This window comes from Coptis chinensis, chromosome 7 (assembly GCF_015680905.1).
Source record: "Coptis chinensis isolate HL-2020 chromosome 7, ASM1568090v1, whole genome shotgun sequence".
NCBI lineage: Eukaryota > Viridiplantae > Streptophyta > Magnoliopsida > Ranunculales > Ranunculaceae > Coptis > Coptis chinensis.
Genome location: NC_141462.1, coordinates 51,598,971 through 51,620,311, shown reverse-complemented (window position 1 = coordinate 51,620,311; position 21,341 = coordinate 51,598,971). Strand labels below are relative to the sequence as shown.

At 33.5% G+C, this 21,341-nt stretch overlaps 2 protein-coding genes across 15 annotated transcripts; both read right to left on the bottom strand.

Annotated features, from left to right (window-relative positions):
* Positions 1–6,112: 6,112 nt before the first annotated feature.
* LOC147487855 (uncharacterized) lies at positions 6,113–12,621 on the bottom strand. Of its 14 annotated transcripts, none has more exons than XM_086571459.1 (14): positions 12,481–12,621; positions 11,968–12,022; positions 11,645–11,865; positions 11,424–11,523; positions 10,446–10,554; positions 9,437–9,572; positions 8,870–8,976; positions 8,684–8,768; positions 8,304–8,429; positions 8,071–8,207; positions 7,894–7,974; positions 7,647–7,771; positions 6,747–6,781; positions 6,113–6,538 (listed from the first exon to the last, which is right to left on the bottom strand). In XM_086571459.1, the coding sequence occupies exons 2-6, from the start codon at positions 11,979–11,981 to the stop codon at positions 9,549–9,551; spliced, it is 468 nt and encodes a 155-aa protein (XP_086427585.1). In that variant the 5' UTR covers positions 11,982–12,022; positions 12,481–12,621; the 3' UTR covers positions 6,113–6,538; positions 6,747–6,781; positions 7,647–7,771; positions 7,894–7,974; positions 8,071–8,207; positions 8,304–8,429; positions 8,684–8,768; positions 8,870–8,976; positions 9,437–9,548. The 14 variants fall into 14 exon arrangements, 13 of the variants coding, with proteins under 13 accessions (XP_086427585.1, XP_086427587.1, XP_086427590.1 ...); XM_086571461.1 differs by lacking the exon at positions 8,870–8,976 and adding an exon at positions 6,947–7,182; XM_086571464.1 differs by lacking the exons at positions 8,870–8,976; positions 9,437–9,572 and having other exon boundaries at positions 11,645–11,696; positions 11,808–11,882.
* On the bottom strand, positions 12,154–17,627 carry LOC147487854 (uncharacterized). Its single transcript, XM_086571450.1, has 7 exons — positions 17,479–17,627; positions 15,035–15,252; positions 14,316–14,657; positions 13,278–13,476; positions 13,121–13,186; positions 12,728–13,024; positions 12,154–12,646 (listed from the first exon to the last, which is right to left on the bottom strand). The coding sequence occupies exons 4-7, from the start codon at positions 13,314–13,316 to the stop codon at positions 12,374–12,376; spliced, it is 675 nt and encodes a 224-aa protein (XP_086427576.1). The 5' UTR covers positions 13,317–13,476; positions 14,316–14,657; positions 15,035–15,252; positions 17,479–17,627; the 3' UTR covers positions 12,154–12,373.
* Between the last annotated feature and the right edge of the window lie 3,714 nt (positions 17,628–21,341).

Genomic DNA, 21,341 nt, shown 5'->3' with positions numbered 1-21,341 from the left:
TATACATAATAATATATATAGGTGCTAGCAATTAAAAATGTACACTAAGTGTCTAAGTCACTAACTATATTCCATACCTGGTGGTTTTTCACATAGAACTTTTTCCTTGCTTATCCTGTCATAATTAAAGAGATCTATGCTTAAATTGTTTAGGTTATAGACCGTTTGTGGTGGCGTGCATTGATGCAAGATGAAAAGGCTAAAGCAAGCTGAGATAATCTTGAGATTTTACTTCAAATATAGTTTTTTCGATTTATGCCATTAAGACAAAATTATATTGAAGAGTGGTACATTTATCCACCTCAAAGTTAAGTATTGGGTTTGTTTTTAATTTACGAAGGTAATGAACTAATGATATTGGTTTATGAATGGAATTCATCGTTGAATGTGTGCACGGAATTTTGTTAAAAATATGATAAATATTTAGGCTACTATTAGATTTTAAGTGTAAAAGTTGAAGCCTTGGATTTCACCTACATGAGCTAAAAGTGGAAGGTGACAAGATGGTAGTACTGTAGGAATACCACTTAAACTTATGATAAGTTGTTATGCAAATGCTGACTCTAAAGAAAGCATATGTTTGGTTGACATTCATGTATATCTCACCAATCATAAGAAATATACCACCACGAATAGACAATGAGAGCTTATTAAGTTATTAGCAACACCATTCAATCAAGGGGAACCACACATCCCTATATTGTTTCTTGACTTTGTGGAATGTGTGTCTGTTGTTCAAGAAAATCATATACCTATTAAGCTACAAAGCTTGGGGTATTTCTAGGATTAGGAAGGTCACTGTTGGTTCTACTCGACTTTTATGTTTTTTTTTTCATCTATCAAATGTTATGTGCAAGATAAGATTACTGCTTCTTTTATACTAAGTTGTGTACTATATGGTGTGGTGAATATATTAATGGATTTTTTTAGTTGACAGGCATGTGTAAATAGCTTTGTCGAGTATGTGTATGCTTGAGGTATTAAATGTTATTATAAAAGTTGATTTTTATAAAATCTCTATCAAAGATTAATGTCCGAGAGACCTAACTAAGTAGAAATATGGTGATGTTAATACCCAAGAGGGAGGAAATATTTTAGAATTACAATCTTTCTTTGAGATGCATGAAATGAGAGTATAAATCTTCATAACCTAATGCATGTTTCCTTTAAAATATTTAGATTTGAAAGAATTATCAATGCTACTCAAGAACTCATTTTTTGGCTGGATTATATATTATGACACCAAAGTAGTTTTTTATCTTGATGTACAATGCTGCTACTGCTATTTAGAACATGTAAGACTGAACCTCAACCGCTTTTCGGCGAACTCGGTAAGAAAAAATATAACAGAGTTTTTTTTTTGTTTTGTTCTAAGGGTTGTTCAGTTCATGACTGAAATTGCTTGATTAATGTTTGCTTCTTCGTAGTCTTTTTAAAGTTTCATTTGTGAGAATGTAGGGTGAACATTCATAAAAGGTTGCTAGCCTTATAAATGTGAGTTTGGTTGCAGATCAATATTTAAAGGGTTGTTGTTCAACTCGATACATGTCACACCAATTGAGAAATCTCCAGGCTAACCTTGGCACAAATGCACAATGAGCGTAATCTTTACAGGTTTTGTAATCCCTTTCGATCAATTACATCTACTTTGTTATAATATCACTTGGTATCCTCTATGCTAAGTTGACAGTGTAAAATTATGGTTATTCTTCTTTTAGGCATATTTTCAGTAGATAGTTGTTGTTTCCCCTTTTAGGCATTTTGTTTAGCAGGAATATATTAGTGTCACAAATTCAGGGGGATATGATATGGTGCATATCCATATAATAGCACAATTATCCACTAAAGGAAATTAAAGATCGCCACAATGATCTTTATTCTAGCATTTGATTAGTACAATCTGGTATTAATTAGATTAATGTGGTGCATATCCATATAATAACACAATTATCCACTAAAGAAAATTAAAGATCGCCACAATGATCTTTATTCTAGCATTTGATTAGTACAATCTGATATTAATTAGATTGATAAGATCCTATCAAACCAAACCTCATGAAAGCCACCTAAACATGTCATAGTATAAACATACTCATATATTGCAGTTCCACTTTTAGGAGATTGTGGTTGTGTTACCATATTATATATGTCTGGTATGGAAAGGTTTGTCTTAGTGTACAATACTTGCTTTCTTTTTTCTATGCCAGTTGTTTTAAGAATAACAACCAACGTCCTTTATTAAAGTCTAATATTCTGAAAATTTGATGATCGTAGTCCGATGTGATATAATTAGATAATTAGGCTGTAGGGCATTATTACCCCTAAAATGTGCTACTTAAGTCTAGAAGACTAAAACTACATACTCATGCATGCTCAAAGACAAAACATACTACGTTAGTGCTAGGATTAAATATTTCACCACATTAAGATGCACCAAGGGCTACATGCTCTGCTCAAAATTACATAACAATTTATTCATTATGCACTTATGCCAATCTACTCATATTAAACATATCTTTATCAATATCATTGCATACAAGGATAAAGACATGGGGTTTGGAAAAATTACAATGTTATATACTTATATGTTATATGACTATCAGTATAAGATTTTCTGAAACTACGAGGTTTCACCCCTACAAAAGCTTTTGAAAAACAATGTACTACTACGCCCTCACACACTCTCGCCTCCCCTTTGATTGCATATCATGTATTAGTTTTTGGTAGGGGTCCACTTTGGGTTTTGCCTTGAATGGTAAGGAAGCATTAGTAAGTTTGTTGTCTATCTTTATGTTCTTTTGATACTCAGATTTCCCATTATGTTTAGCTAATTGCTCAAATGAAGCATGGTTAATTAAGAATACTAATTTTGGTAGTTGTGCAATATGAATTTTAAAACCCATTTAAACGGACTCTAGGGATGCAAAGATAGCGACAGATCACATGGCTACATTCAAGGGGTACAATGGATTACAACTATTTATGGTTCTACGAGTGCCAAACTATGAAGGATTAATGCATAAAACAATTGTGTGGTATACCATAGAGGATGATTAGACTATGCAGGTGGTGTTTAATATTTTTAAAAAAATATACACTTGAATGAGTTTTTGGTCGGAGTGTGTTAGAGAGTTTACTTACTAATGTTGAGATAATTTCTTAGTTATGTACATGTGTTGCTCTGTATGTAAAAAGAATTGAAATATGTAGTTGAATATGAGGAATTTTTGTGTTTCATGATATGTTCAATGGCAGTTCATTTTATGTTTCCAATAATATGTTCAATGACAATTTTCCAAGGGAACCAATGTGTAAATCCAAAGGGTACAGTTTCAAGATTGTAAGGTAGTATTGTAGTAGTCAGTCATGATAGTATCCTTCGAACAAAGTGAGGGCAACTAAAGCAATGTAGCCCAGATAAGATGTTACAAAGCTCTCTTGACTACTAAAATTTTGAACCATTTCTATGAAATCACTAAATATGTTAGTAGTGGAAATAGTGCATTCAATAAAGCCTTTGTCATATATCCAATGAAGGAAATTTTTCAGTATCTCATGTGGTCTGTATTATTTCATTCATGACTCAGTGCCATATCAAACATTTTAACCTTGGCTATTTAACTAAAAGATAGAATGGGCTACCCTTACTTACACATAACAAAACATCAATAATCTCTCCTCCCAACCCCTACATATATCTTATAGAGCTTACCGTTTGTAATATTGATCATGGATTTCCACTTGATTCAAAAGTTAATTGGTACTCTCTCTCATCTCCTTAAAATTCCTTAAAATTACAACCTTAAAATCCCTCAAACCACCAGAAAATATTAGTTTGACAAGTATAATTTCGTATTTAAAATGGTGTGTTATCATACATCTTTTCAATATGATCTTCACTTTCCGTAAGTAAAAATTACTTGAATATCTCATAAACTATGAATAATTATGAATATTTTTCATAACAATATAATATAACGACACCCGTTCGTAGAGAGTTTATGTATGAGCTTAGTATGTGGTTTGTAGAATAGATGCTTGAAATTTCTAAACTAAAATTTGGGAATTCAAACCATTCGCTATCAATGACGGGTTTCTTCTACACAGAATTTTTAAATATTAAAACAAATATGGTAAAATATGGGACACATTGAATATTTCAAAAAAAAAATCGTTTTGATCAAAACTTCAATCATTCAAATATTTTGGAGTTAAATTTTTTGACACATAATAATTCAAAAAAATAAATTAAAAAATAATAATATGAAAACGGTCCCCGTTAATATTGGACACATTGAATATTTCTATAAATATGTGTTTTCATCAAAATTTGAATCATTACAATATTCTATAGTTAAAACTTTTTGATACATAATAATTCAAAAATTAAATTTATAAAATATTAAAAAAAATCAAATCAATTATATAAAATCGGTCCCCGTTTGTTGAACGGGCTCAAAAACTAGTGATATATGAGTATTTATGTCATTATAACTGCGTAGTATATAGGTCCATATCATTCTAAATAACATATGGGTTCTTATGTTATTACAAATGGAGTAATATATATATGTCATTCCAAATAATATATTAATACTAATGTCATTACAAATGGCGTAATATATGTATATGTCATTCCAAATGATATATAAATTAGACTTGGTGCTGGGGAAAAACTTACATATGTTACTTTAAGAAGTAAATCACTAATATGACATTGAGAATGACATACAAACCATCGCCACTTTTTTGGCCAAATAAATTTTTAATTAAATAATTAAAAAACTAACTTGCGGCTCACTTTTAACAAAACATAATTTTAAAATAAAATTGGGTCCCACTATTTACTTGATTTGGTTGCTACCACCTAGAGTTGGGAACGATTTGTGAGTGACTATTCACATTGGTGAAGGCAAACTATGAGGATTTGCCTCCACCACCTAGAGATGCTCTTAAGTTATTACAAATGACGTAATATAGGTCTATGTCATTCCAAATGATATATGGGTATTTATGTCATTACAACTGCGTAGTATATATCCATATCATTCTAAATAACATATGAGTTCTTATGTCGTTACAAATAGAGTAATATACATATATGTCATTCCAAATGATATATTAGTACTAATGTCATTACAAATAGTGTATTGTATATATATGTCATTCCAAACGATATATAAATTAAACTTGGTGTTGGAGAAAAGCCTACATATGTTACTTTAAGAAGTAAAACACCAATATGACATTGAGAATGACATACAAACCATCGCCACTTCTTTGGTCAAATTAATTTTTAATTAAATAATTAAAAAAATAACTTGGGGCCCACTTTTAACAAAAAATAATTTTAAAATAAAATTGGGTCCCATTATTTACTTGATTTGGTTGCTACTACCTAGAGTTGGGGACGATTTGTGAGTGACTATTCACATTGGGGGAGGCAAACTATGAGGATTTCCCTCCACCACCTAGAGATGCTCTTATATTATTACAAATGACGTAATATAGGTCTATGTCATTCCAAATGATATATAGGTACTTATGTCATTACAACTGCGTAGTATAGGTCCATATAATTCCAAATAATATATGAGTTCTTATGTCATTACAAATGGAATAATATATATATATATATATATATATCATTACAAATAGTGTAATATATGTATATGTGATTCCAAATAATATATTAGTGTGTGTATCATTACAAATAGTGTGTGTGTGTGTCATTCCAAATGATATATTAGTACTAATATCATTACAACTAGTGTAATATATGTATATGTCATTCCAAATGATATATAAATTAGACTTAGTCTTTGGAGAAAAGCCTCACGATGTTACTTTAGAAACTTTAAGAAATAGAGTGCCAATATGACATTGAGAATGACATACTACATTATGGATATTTTCATTGTAAACAATTTAGAGTCATATGAGACCAAACTTGATGTGGCATTGAAACAAGCCGTACTATGTCATTCCAATTGTCATAAGAAAGATATGTTTTTCCAACCGTTATAATAACTGCCTAATATGTTATTGTTTTATCATACTTAACAATATGACAAGAAATATGTCACATATCATTGATGTTAAAAAACAAAAATTGTCATAATATAATGATATATACAATTATCTGCCACAAACCATTTTAAAGACTCGGTACATCAATCATTTACTCTTTGCACAATCAATCATTTACTCCTGCAAGATAATGCAACCTTATACCCTTAGATTTGAGTAGACAAACTATTAGGGGGTTCAAAACAACTGAAGATGAACAAAATGTTCCAATTCCAAGTGGAACAGTTAAACATATTCCTGCCCTAGTCAAGAAGAAGTGGGGAAGGTGTCTAGCACTGGTACTAAAAAAAAACTCTCTTCTTTTCTCTTTTCTTGTTGTAGTTTAAGAACATAAAGATGCATCATATTGATTGTTCCGTTAAGAAGGATGCACATCAAATAGCGGTACTTTTCTATGATTCTTCAAGGCACGAACACCAAGTGCAAGTCTGGATATTAAATTCCTTCACTGACATGAGAAAGAACATTAAAAAAAAAGTTAGTGAAGAAAACTATACTGAACTTGGAAAACAAAAACAAAAAGGTTGCAAATTTGACATAATATGACCTCGATAGGATCTTTCGTATGTTCAACAATAGAAAGAAGCTTATTTTCCATAGAATCTACATAAAAATAGTATTCAACAACTCATAATAGGATAAGAAGAAATGCAAACCTTGTATTGAATTTGAATCAATCCTTCACAATTTCCTACAAACCATAAGAGGATATAAATAAAAAAATTAGTGGCCTAACTTTGAAAAATAAATTCAGAAATCACTAGTGTATTCAAGAAGCAAAACTAGTGTAACAAGTGTACGTGGACAATTAGATTCACTCGCAATATATGAAGACTTGCAAGCTAAGGAATCTCACATCAAAGCAAAAGTTAGAAAAGCCATCATGGAAGCACATTCTCAATCCGGAGGGTCTATGTATAACACAACACAGGAACTCTACAGAACAAACTCAGAAGAGCTCCAAGAGAAGGAAGTCGGTGGAAGTAAGAAAAAAATAAGCTCCTCTTATGATTGTTGAAGGACGAGACGATCTGACAACTCCACAAGACATGATTCAAAAACACAAGCTGATGAACAACGAGGACGAAGAACCTGAGGCATCACATTGTAATAGATGGGTCGATTTAGCGGTACTCAAGACAGAAGTTGCAAGGTAGAAACAAGCCAGATTTAAGCATAGTTCATTCTCTCCCCACAAATCAAATTGTATTCCTACATATAGACCTATATTCAGCAACAAAGTAATACGGCAACCAGCTATTGAATATGAGAGATACCACCAATTACTTAGTTTCCACAAGTTCACAATACTGCTCTATACATGAAAACTTCATGAATTCCATTATAGGGTCGATGTCTAGAATATCGGTCCGCTAAAAAAGCAATTTCACGATACTACTACGGCTATTAAACAATTTGTTGCAAAAAAGGGAAAAAAAAATATATCATCTTAAAAAAGACAAACACAAAGAACCAATATCTTTAACAAATCATGTGTAAGAGCAGAAAAACTCAGTAGCCGTGGAAATATAAGGTACCAGGTTAAGTCAAAATACCTTATATGTGATACCGCAGGTAAATTGTCTTTCAGCACAGCTTCTCAGCACATAGTTCACAAACCATATGCCCGAGGGGCAGAGATGCCACTAATGCTACTTCCAGAGTCTTTCTGAATTCTTGGCTGTTAAAAAAAAAGTACAAAAAGATGAGTTCAAATTCATGGTTTTGATTGTCTAACAAGAACTGACACCATACACTCTTTAAGATTAATTTTTGAATTAGACATAAGGAAAAGAAACATACCGCCGACCAGAAGATTCTCCACACTCCCATTTTGCATCGAAAACGTTATGGGGTTTTACAAAACCCTCCATAAAACTTCTTCTAAAAAAAACAAAGTGAAAAACAAACAGGGAATCTCAAATTTTGGCAATTTATTTTGGGACGCTACGTTTGGGATATATGAATATATCGATATACCTTGTCCCTTAGCCCATATGGCTAATCCATTGGCATGCTATAAAACATAGAGTAGAGCACATTACACAGACTATTTGGAAGAGACATCCACCAGCATAAGTGTAATTGTCCAGACACATCACCATTATCTTGCCCATCTGTTCACAAAACAATTAGTGATAAGTGTCTCTTTAACTCTATAGTACGTCTATTTATCTTAATAAAATCTGAAGTTTATATAGACAATCTTTTACCATCCAAGTGATACTAGAAGCTAACATAGATCAAAGTTGTAGATAGAAGATCCTCAGAGTGCTCCTTCTTCCCTATCTATCAATACCTGTCAAGGCAGAGCAAGCAAATTGGACCTTTTTTGAGACCTGCAGAAGGTGAAACAGAAACTTCAGAGACCACATGGGGAGATGTTGAGCATTTATTTGAAGGATATGTGACCAGCAGAAAGCTGCTATCCAAAGAGAGAGGGCTAGGAGGATAGAAGAACAGAACACACTTCTTAATTTCTGCGTTAATCATTAAAAGCTGCACGTCGGGTATTTTCAGTGCACAGGTATCAGGAACCAGTATAAATGCAAAATAAAACAGTGTGACTCGTAACAAAGTAACTGGGACTTACTCATCCTTCAATTTCTGGATCTTCTCTGGATCCGTCTCTTAAATTGCTGCCTCACCATATCCACTACAAGCTCCGTACTGTGTTGCTACATATTTTGAAAACAACGTCATCACTCAATTTGCTGAATAGTTTACATAAGTTAATAGAAAATTGAATGAGTAACTGATAATATTTGTGACTACGTACATAAAAATGGAAAGCTAGATGATAGTTTGATGCTGATCAAAACATATCAACTCAAGGAATTTATAAGTTCATGCAAGCCAGGGAACTCCAACTTTGTATAAAGCCAACTAATATGGAAAGTAAGAAAATGAAACCACAAAATTGTTGGAATAGAAAGATGAGAATGGAGAACAACACAATACATTTATTAATCAAAGATCTTCAAAATGCATGCATAGTCTGACATAACAGAGAAACTTAGTTCTCTACAACCAGAATGAACTTCTATTAACTGAACAAGCAAAGTGGGCACTCCCACTATCTTAATTAGTACATGAACCCATACACCGAGACACACTAACTACTCTAACCACGCAGCAATAGGTCTTTTCACAATGAGATCTACAACTGAGTCAACACATTAAACTAAAGAGGGACATATGGCTGTACGACCCAGCCTAAATACTAGACAATAACATAGCATATGTATTTGTATCATATCTCATCCCTCCCTCATGATGCAAAATTGCAAATATAAGAAACACCAAGACAGGATCTGAACTTCACAAACTTGCGAAATGAAAGAACCTTAGTAAACCTATCTGCAACTTGGTCATTGAAATCGCTGACTTGCTGTCACAGTAGATTACGGTAGCATCTCTGAGTCTGGTGCACATCTTCTAAAAACCTTCGCATCCTATTAGCCTGACAGCTGCTGATAAAGCTGTAACATATTGAGCATCAGAGGACGACATTTCAACAGTGTCTTGGTTCTTAGAACACCATGAGATTGGTCCCGAACCAAGGCTAAAAACTAATCCATACTTTTCCTGTCGTCTACAAAACCAGCCTAATCGCTATCAGTATAACCAAGCAGACTAAAATCAGAAACTGGTTTATACCAAATTTCATAATGACCAGTCCCTTGGATGTGGCGCAAAATTCGCTTTGCAGCTCCAAGATGATGAATAGAAGAATTGTGCATGATGAACAGAACACACTTCTTAATTCTGCTAAGGTATTATGATTTAACTATCCAGAGAAAAGAAACGGAAAACCATTTATTATTCTAGTCAAAAGGTAGTGCTTGCTATATAAGATTAGTTTTTTATATAAGAACATAACAAGCTAATGATAATCTTATTCTAATACCCTGAACAAGATTTTTACCCGATTAGCTAGTGCCTTATCAAAATAAAGAAAAGGAAAAAAAAAGGTGAAAGTTAGCTTGTGCATGACTGCCAGAGGGTAGCAGAACTTAAAGGCTAAAGTGATGTAAGGGCCAACTCTCTTTTCTATTCATCTTCCTGGCATAAATAATTGCGAGTTTGATTGCTCAAAAAATGATTTCCAGAAATAAATTGAACAAATGGGAATGCAATCTATATTTTATTATCCCACCTAAAAAAAGAAAAGAAAAATCTGAACCAGAATTTTCCCATCAACTATAAAAAGTTAAAAACCATAAAGGTTATTGTTGGGAAAATGGTGCAGAGGTGTCTTGACAAATTTTCTCTTTTTCTTAATTTATTTTATTTGTCCATGAGGAGTTAAACTGAGCTAGATGGAAAAGGAAAACACATCGACGCAGCCTGACCTTTTCATTCGAAAAGTAGAATGCATTATAAGCTGAGAATCTGGTGCAGCTTTTCAACTCAGAATCTCCACATGTGGCAAACAAGCACAACTTGGCAAGTCCTGCTGCCCTGATGCAAGTAATCCACAAATAAAATGGAGAAACTACTATTAGTATGTGATGAAGTACAACTTTTATCATAAACAATTGGAATTTAATCCTAAACTCATTCGACCTTGAATGCCGCAGTTAACATGCTATCTATGGCATAAAAATAAGAAATCTAAGTTCAACAAAGAATCATATGAGTGTCCTCCCACTAAGTTTTCTTATGAGATAGAGGAAAATGATTTACAAATTATATGAAGAAGGCCCTGCTAGTCCACTAGTGAATCCCACATGAGAAAAAAACAACAAGGAAAAACAAAACCATGGAAGAAAAAAAAAAGAAAAAAAACCATGGGTATGTGGACAAAGCCAGGAATTTGGACTTTCCTAGAGAAAGTAATTTTCAATAAAAGGTAATTGTTGTTTAGTATCAGTTTCTATTGGACACTAAGTTTCTTTTTGTTTCCTATTACTTTACCTTAGGCTAGCAAGCTTTATGAGCTCCATCTTTATACAATGGGGAACAAGCTGTATGCCACAGAGATGGCAGAAGTGCTTGACCCCTCTGGGGTGTGGTTTGCTAGGCGAGTTATTTCAAAGGGAGATGATGGGGACCCTTTTGATGGCGACGAAAAGATACCAAAGAGTAAGGACTTGGAAGGGGTTCTGGGTATGGAATCATCAGTAGTGATCGTAGATGATTCTGTAAAAGTATGGCCACACAACAAACTGAATTTGATACTTGTAGAAAGGTAACAGGCTCAACATCTCCTTGTAGATTTTCCATTTTTTTTTTAGTGTATAACACCTTTGGTGTATTTCAACTAGAGTATGAGATGCACAAATACAAGTAGGCAAAAGATAGAAGATCTATTTCAAATGTAGACAGACCTGTCCATTAAGTTTTTCCTTCCCATGATCTCGCCACCGGTTTGGGTTGTAAATGAGGTCTCTCCAAGAGCTCTCCACAGACTATCTTTCACCCCATTCACTGAAAAAAACAAATAGAACTTCTGCTCGGTGTAAGTCACTAAGTCATTCGAGAAGAGTATAAGCTGAATTAAAATGATAAACAACACAGGTTAATTTGTCCCAGAAAGCTATAACTCTACCACTTTTCTGACTCTTCTGCACTGTCCCACTCATCCAGCCATAACTTTTCCCCTGTAATGAAGCAAATACCCAAATACCACAGTTTTGAGTTAGAGGAGGAGAGGGAGAGATATTAGGGGAATAATGCAGCCTACTGTACCAAAGTAACCAATAACCCATAACTTCTTCTTCCTCCCTTAGCTTCCGCTTCGTGCAACAGCACATCCAGTAATCCCCAATACTGTTGTAATCCACCACCTCGATGCCAACCAAACTTTACTTAGTGAACTTGAAATTTTAAAAAGAGTGAGATGTAAATATTTCAAAGTAGAATAGCGCATACCTATGTTTCAACATTCCTTCAAGTTGCCACCCTTTTCCCTCCTCCTTTATTCAGGCTTGGGACCGACAATGCAAATAAATTGGCAGAGTTAAAAAGGGGTTAGTACAATTGAGTAGAGTCCACCACCTAAATATCAAACACATATACATACATACATATGCAAGTTCCACAATGAAAAAATAAAAATAAATAGATGAATAAGATAAACTATTCCATCTAACAAAATTATCCATAGAAAGACAAAGTCTGCACAAAATGAAGCTTACAAGTCTAATAAAGTACCTTAAGCTAATTACATGGAACTCAAAATGAACCTTACATGTCTAATAAAGTACTTAAACTTACATGGAACTCAAAATGAAGCTTACATGTCTAATACAAGTTAAAACTAGTTCAAGTTTGCTTCCTAACAACGAGGAGGGAGAAAATTGAGAAACGCTTTAGGCCATATAACATTTCCCTGCCCAATTTGTCCAAGGGTTCGAAAGTGGTTATATGGTTTAGGTATCTTACATGAGCTTTCGATAGTAGCTTCAATGCAGACCAGGAAATTGCCCTCCCCTACGGTTCTTCTACCAATTTTATGTCCCGGATCAACATTTATCACCCTCCCAGATGCAACTTTTCTCAAAGGCCAATGAGCTAGAACATCCACTTCAACTTCAATGTAATTGCTTTCCTGAAAAACAGTGCAAGAAACATTACTAGCCGAGTATGGTTGTTTCATTAAGAACATAAAAAAGATTAAATAGATTCATACATTGGAAACTGCGTTATGTGAAGAGAATCCAGAAGAAGAAGATGGTCCATTAGGGGTACTAGGTGTGATTGGTATCATACGGGAGAGAATCTGCACTGTTTGAGTCAGCTGATCTACTTGTCCTTGAAATTTGTTAGTCACCTGATCAAGTTTCTTTTCAAACAAGGCAGCTAAGTCCGAAGTCGCCTTCACTTGTTTCTGATTCCTCTTGACATAAGGAGACGAGTTCTTCAATTTTGATTTGGAGCAACCCGATCCCATCAACCGCATGCGTCCTCTACCATCCTTGCCAAGAACCTATTTAATTGGAAAATTTTAATTTATGCTTATAACTAATATTCTAGACTAATTTACCTTTTGAAATTTTTAAAAAAAAAACAAAAAAATTCAAACCTCTGCCACAGCATCACAAGTCGGGTATGATTGAGGATTGGAGGCAGAATGTGCACCAATCTTATCCTATTGAAAGATAAACATACCAACTCCGGGTATCAATACCATATATGTATACAAATCGAAAAATCACAAAAGGTACCATATAAAGACTTACTGCCAAATCTTGTCTTTGCGGAATTTTGTTTTTTCCCATGGCTATGCATGCCTAGGTACAAGTCACCACGGAAAACTTCTACATCTGGCACAACTCTTTCCTTTGCAATCTCATGGCAAACAAGTTGCGCCGGTGTCCTTCCTGAGCAATTGGGTTCTGTTTGCTTCGCGCGATTAATTTTATTTTTCACACTTTTTGCCTACACGTCATTGATAAAATATTATCAGACAACATATTATCAAATAGGTAATGTAAAATGATTGGGTATTTCTAATTGAATTTCTAAGTTTGCCCCTACATATGAATTTCTAATTGAATTATTTAGCAACCAAGGAAGCAATAAGCTCAAGTGCAAGACAAGTATATGTGGATATATACCATGTCAAGCCATGATACATTGTAAATAATAAACAAACGATCTCCTAATTAATTGAAACTCTAGGCTTCATGGAGCAAAAAACACAACGATGACTTAGAAGTTGTTATAGAAACTCAAGTGCACTTGGCTTGGCTCGAGCTGAATTAGAAAGCAAAGAATTCACCATTTTGACTAGACACGTGGCAATCTTTCAACCTTTAAACTTTCAAGATCTTGTGGTTGTCTGGATAAGTGATTTTGTATGTCAAACATATATGTCCCTAGAACCCGTTAAAGTGTAAAAAATCCTCGGTAAATAGATATAACTTTGAGTTATCAATTAATCAAAAGTTTTGTATGCATGTAATATTTTCTAACAAGCAAACACACCTAACATGCAGAGTTTGGTAAAAAATAAATAAAAAATATAAATAAAAATGAAAAATGAAAGGGCAAAAGGAACTGCAAATGATGCAACTTTCATCTGAACCATGCATATGGTAATAACTAAACTAGTGCACAGGGAAGCTCATGAACAAGAAATGAGAATCTCTAGTAGCATTGCCGAATCAGATAACAATTTAACAATTCTTTTCAGACTTCCCAAAACATATCAATTGTCTTCCATGACAATAACTTAGGCAGCAAAATGTTGAATGTAAAACAGACATTGGTTAAACCTTTTGGAAAGCTTTCATGGCTTCTTCACATTTAAGTAACTCTGCATACAAGCCATTGATGGCTAACAGTTCCTCACGGGTACCCATTTCAACAAGCTATCCTTCCTCCATCACGGCTATATAGTCAGCATTTCTTATTAGGCTAAGACGTCGAGCTATGATAATAGTTGATTGCCCCAACCTGAGAATATCTAAAGCCTCCTGAACAGCCCCTTCTGCTTCAAAGTCAAAGCCACCAGTCACCTCATCAAGAAGAAGAATAGATGTATTTGAAAGCACTACTCTGGCAACAGAAAGTTTAATCTTTTGTTCTTCCGTTAATGCCAACCTAGCTCTGCCCACCTAAAATGCATAAAAATAGATGAATATTAACAAAAGAATAATTCTTCCATTAATAACTTAATACCAAGCATTAAGATACATGACTTTGCTATGATAATAGTCATTGTTTAAGAGCTCCCCACCTCGAGGTTCCTCGGGGTGTTCTTTGCTAGAGTTTTCGAAGTTTTTGGATTGCACTCTTAAGGAGACAGAATATCTATAATTCTAGGACTTCACAAGTTGATACTTTGTATATTGTCAAGATGAAAAATGAGTCGGGTTGCATCTTTACTTTTCAAATATAGTTATACAAGAATTCAATGAATGCCTTTACTTGCATAATTTTCACCAAGGTTGAAAAAATTTGAACGTAAGAAAATATCACATATATTCTACACAGTTTCATAGCCCTTCTCAAGGGAGCTGATAAATGTAGGTGCATGCATTGTTTTAGCAACTTCCTCGATTTGATCGGGTGTGGCAGATCGTCCGTACGCAATGTTATCTCTAATGCTCAAACTAAGTAAAGCAGGCTCCTGTGTGACCAGTCTTATTTGGCTTCTTAACCATTCAAGTTTAAGACTCTTAATATTCTCACCATCCAACAGGACTTCTCCTGAAAGCAGACCAAAATGCATTCAATATCAAGTCTGACAGATGATATAGATGAAACATAACTAAAAATTCATAATAATAAAAATTAAATAAATAAAATATTAAATCAATAAAAGAAAACATGCCAACAGTGTATGAGAAAATGTTCATCCAAATATCCCTAACATAGGATCATAAAACCTCTCCATGAGAGGAATTATACTGCTTTTTCATGAACCATTGTGACCAACAAGTGCTACAAGTTTTTAGCAGGCACAGTCAAGTAAAACCCATTTAAGATGGGAATTTCGTGATGAGAGAGGTATAAAACTCAAGTGTAGATGAGAACATTAAAAGCAACAGAGGGCCAATGAGACTTCCAACTCACTTTACATATCTTTTAATATTATTTACACAAGACATCTTCCTGACCACTCATTCTCAACTAGATCTTGCACACATTTATAAACAAAAAAAAGGACACCTAAAATGGAAAATAAAAGGTCGATCATATGAAATGTTTATAAGAAAATAAAGAAAATTTCACAAATACTCCATCAAGATATAATAACAATGTACTAAAGAGTCACTCATACAGATGAATCATTTTCTTTTACTCATAAGAATTTCTAAATGCTTGAGGAGAGACTTTATATTATATTTTTCTTGTTATTTTTAACTTTGTCATTATTTTTTTTCGAGTTTTAATTTTCTTGATAACACAAAGACAAACATGCAACCAACTTGAAGTATATGAATGACTAATTCTAGTAAATATGGTCTTGACATTCAAAAGGTAGAAGTTAAGGTTGAGAAAGAATCGTTGCTATGCTTCTGTGTTACCCTTTTCCCCCTATGTGGGAAACTTATTCACCCGTTCTTGTTATTAAACATGAGTGGCTGAGAATCCTATGCACCGATACACCCTGCGCACCATAGCTTTTCTATTGGTATATAATATAAGACTTTGTTTTGAATGAAAATACTCTACTAGTATTGAAGCTATTTTATGAGACGAAGTTTTAAAGTAATACATTGCTAACATTTGTCTATAAAATCGCAGAGAGCTCGTAACTAAAGTTGGAGTGTGGAACAAAGTGTGGAACCACCATATTCATCACAAATATGCTTTTACTACCCAAAAGTATAAAAATCATACATAACATACAAATCTTGCTGCTAAAAGCATAAGTGTCACTGTGTCAAAATAGCATTGAGCTGAGATGTCCTTGTTGCCAGCAAGATATGGAGCCTCTTATGGGAATGTAAATTTGCTAATAAAATATGGGATGGCTATTGAAAGAGTTCAAGAATTTGGCAATACTTCACCAATTTCAACGAGGCATCCTGAACTAAACAAATGAGTCTATTCACTTAACAACTATGAAAAGCAGTTGTCTTCCATTCAATGGTGGTGCTCTGGAAACATAAGAATTCAATTATTTTTTCAGTAAGAAATTAAATGTTCAATTAAGTTTTGCCAGATAATGATTTAATTTCTGCTAATGAGTAGAGTTTTCCTAGTTAAGGGGCATTCCTACAAGTTGCTTATATACCGAGTTATAAGTCAAAGCTTCAGTGATATTAGGACAACTAGTAGAGCATCTTGCTCACAAATACTATCGGTGACCTCCAATCCAATGATAAGTTAAGTTTAAACTTTGATGGCGTATTGAGAAAAATTATTGAATTATTGGTTAAGGTATATATTAATTTAAGATTATAATGTAATTTTATATTGGTTATCCAAACAAAAATTAAAAAAATAGTAAACTCGTTCAAGCATCTTAAACATCCAAAGAGAATGATCCTTGTAATATAACCTATTACAAATCCATACTTAAAACAACAGAAACCACCAACAGGCATTTCGAATGTTGTTTCTCTACATTAGTGCAAAGCACATTAAATAAGCTTGATCAATAATAATTACAAATCAACTCACTCAACATATCCTCTATTCTACTATATTCATTTTTTTTTTTGTGTGAATACACTCATTTGTTAAAAGCTTTTCCAAATATTCATTATTTTTATTTAATTATGCATCAAATAGTCGCATTCTAAATAGTCAAAGTTTGAATAATTAATCAAATTAATACTGAGTAGCCACACCAATTCATTCAGAAAAAAAATGAAATCAATTAACCTGAAGAAACACTAAATCACTAAATACTCCATAGTTCTTCCAACCATCCAATAGTTCTACTATCTAAAGAAGAAGAGAAAGAAGAAATTTCTGCATTACTTTACCACACGAATCGAAGAGAAAATTCCCACTATAACTTTGTTATTCTCCTTGTATGATTGTCTAAGAAAAAGCGGTAAAAAGATATATCACTCCGGATTATTATTAGCGAAAATAAAGGAATTAGATATGATATACTCCCACGTCCCACTTCCAAAACTTTGCCCCAAAAAACATGCGTAGCAATACATCTCGCACACTGAAGAAGCCCCAAAAATGCTAAATCTAATAGGCTATTTTTTTTTTTTATTGAAAGTGATATACCCTATTTACCCTTTTTTGTAAACTTATTCTATTGGTTGCCATTTTGCAGAATGAGTGGACAAGAATATCATAAAACTGGGATAAAAACCCTGATTCCAGTCTTTATTAGCTTAAAACCCATTGACTTTTTGAATTACCTGCCAAAGCCCCACCCCTTTTTTTTGTGAATTAAAAGTTTTCCCGCACGTTAAAATTATGGAATAAGGTCATTGATCCAATTAGATCACCTCCTTTAATTTCTTCTAATACCAAATTTACCATTTTCTTCTCTATTTAGTTCTTATTGTAGCTTGTTTTCGAAAAATCGCTCTTTTTATTGAGTTTGAGATCGTGATATGTGATTTAAATTTGAATTGAAAATGTTTGGATAATATAAATTTGTTATCCATGTTTGGGTAATGGAAAAAGGAATCACTAGTGGCTTAGCAAGAAAAAGGTTAGATTTTTATGATGTTGGGCTTTTGATTTAATGTGTAAATGAGAATTGGTGTTCTTCATTTTTGAGTTTTAAGCTTGGTTTTGTTAAGGTATAGTGTACATTTGGCTTTGTTAAGCTTCAAATACTTAAAGAAATGAAAATTTTATTGTTTGTTTTGATGTGAAACAGATCTAGATAGAAATGTCAAAGATGCAAAAGCTCTTATTGCAACACAAGATCAATTAGAGATGGTTACACGATCTAATCTTATTGATTGAAAGACTTGCACTTTCGCCTATATATGAAATAGCATTGGAACTCAATTCTAGAACACTTCTTTCAATTTAAGGAAGTGGCTAATATGCTCCATGAATACGTTATTAGCTTTAAAATGGTGTATGATGAAGAATTTACTTCTTTAGACAATAGTAGTTAACAAGAGATTTCGAGAGAAAGAGTGAAACTTCTTTCTTAAAATTCTTCGTCAACCAATTCATCTGATAGACAGTCTCCACTCAAATGCTTTTTTGTTTTTGATATGAAGAAAAAGTTATGGTTGGGCTTTGTAAACAATATGATAAATAAGGTCAATGTGGGAAAATTATTCATCTCAATTTCTTTAGTAATTGTGATTTATGTGGATTGATTTGGAGGATTATTGGAATAAATGGTATCTCACTATCCCTATGCAATGCATGTATTTGGTATTAGGTGAAGCTTGTTGCTATCTTGGATTAATAGAAGACACAATGGTTCTCCTACAAATAGTAAGCCGCCACTGATTCGAGAGAAATCATATGATGTTATGAGGATATCTTTACCTTGTCTAATGCCACTTTGTGCAATGACATGAATAACACCATCTTTGCCTCCCCTCCCAGGTCTGCATCAAGTTTCAAAGGGGTATTATACGAGAGACATTGTTTGTATTTGTGATTCTTACGAGCATTGGATTGTGAGTTGTTGTTGTTATTTTTTTTTCCGACAAACCGTAGTTTTTACAAAGGATCCATAAGCTAAAAATGGAAGAGCACTCATTAAATGAGAGAGTGATGGTTCGAGTCCATCTGGATCCAATTCTAACACCTTTGCATACATGCTTTGATATTTCTTTCACTCGCGATGTTATTCATTCAATTGATTTGATGAATAGAACATGTACTTGTAACTATTAGTATTGATAATTTCCTTTGCATACATGTTATCGCTTTGTATTGGTAGTAAAGGGTGATTCCTTTTATGGCTACATTGATGAAGGATATACACGGTGATCGCGTTGGGCAATGCTACTCACATTCTATCAAGCCGATTCGAATGGTTCTATGCTAAGGCGATGCCTTATTCTCCTACTAGCGGTTTATCCGTGTAGTCAAAGATTGGTCCCGGTAGACCCAATAAGAAAAGAATTGAAAGCACCGGTGTGATTCGTTAGTCTATGATTAGTTTTGATGTTCTCGACAAACCATATGTTTTTAGTTGTCTTAATTGGGATTTTTAAGTTTAGTCTTTTGACATTTATTAATGAGAAATTGATATTCATTGTATACTTTTATGGAATGTTGATACTCATTTGAGATTATTAAGCTAGTCGGTTTGTTTTATTTTTCATTTGTTATAATGAAATTTATAGTCCAATAAAATTATTCATGTTGCAGCGATTGATGATGCAACATTCATGTTTAAAACCGCTGTAAAATGATTGAGTGCAACATTCATGTTCTGATTTGTAATTGATAGTGCAACATTCATGTTACGATCGTAATTGAGAGTGAAACATTCATGTTGCAGTTGTAATTGAGAGTCAACATTTATGTTTGATCTGTTGTGTCGTAATTAAGAGTGCAACATTCATATTGCGATTGTAATGAGAGTGAAACATTCATATTGCATGCAAATAAATGTCGTGAGACTTCTTGAACCTATCTCTTTTAAATGAGACTTCTCCATTTTACGAGGTGTCATGCTATGTACTACAACTACATAGTTTGATGTTTCCTTTTAAACTTGGTGTTTTTGTCTTTGGAATCATGTACTCATAATGTAGACAAAGCTAAACCCATTTATTAGAAACTTGGAATTTAGGAAGCAATTGGCTAATGAGGTATTCAACGTCTACTGATACAAATTGTAGGGATTATAGGTCATCCTATATAGGTCCGAACTTTACTACATATTCATAACAACAATCACAATTCACAAGAATGAACCTAAACACAAAAATGGGATTTATGGTACCAAATTCTCAAGAAATGACGAAAACAAGCCTCGGTTACCAACCTTTTCATCTCTAAGAACCGAATGAACCCTAAACATTGGCCCAAACTGAATTCCATAAAATTTAGGCATAAAAAAGTAACCAAACTTTACAATTATGCTAACATTTTCTTTAACTCGACATCATTCCAATTCAAGATCCACAACCATCATCATTTATAACTATCTCGATTTGAACTAGGTAAAAGCGAGCGAAGAAATCAACCAAAATAGAGAACACGAAACCCTAATTTCATTCACAAAAGATCTAACTCGATTCATAGGTTCCAAATCAACTATATATTACATCGACACCACTAACATTGAAACATTCTAATACTAAATACTAAAAGACGAAACATTGAAACATTGAAACATTGAAACATTGAAAACAAACCCTAAACAAATATCTTCAAGAACTAGTAAATTTGGTAACCGCCTTGGTGCCTTTAGAAACGACATGCTTAGCCAATTCACCAAGAAGAACAAGACCGAACAATGATCCCCGAATCTCTCGAGAATTTTTCATAAAATGTGTAGGCAGAGGGGACAACACTTCTCGCCACCGAATAACTACGATCTGCTAGCTAGCTAACAACAAGACCAAAATAACTTCTGAGTTAACGGTCTGACATTCATGTTGTATTAATGTTTCTAAGCACCCAACAATATCTTTTCTTTGCCTTTTCGTTTTGGGTTTTGCTCGTTAAAGGCGGTAGTTGCATCTTTAGTTTGTTTGGAAGGTTCAGTTTAGATTTAGCTGACCTTCCTTGTTTGCGTAACTGAAAAAACTAATGAATTAGTAGCTTGTTTCAACCAATTCACATTGCAACATTCATCATTCAATGTTTTTTTTTTTTTTTATAGCAACATAGATGTTTTAGTGGAAAACATGCCTCAAAAATTCAAACAAACATCACCAATTTAA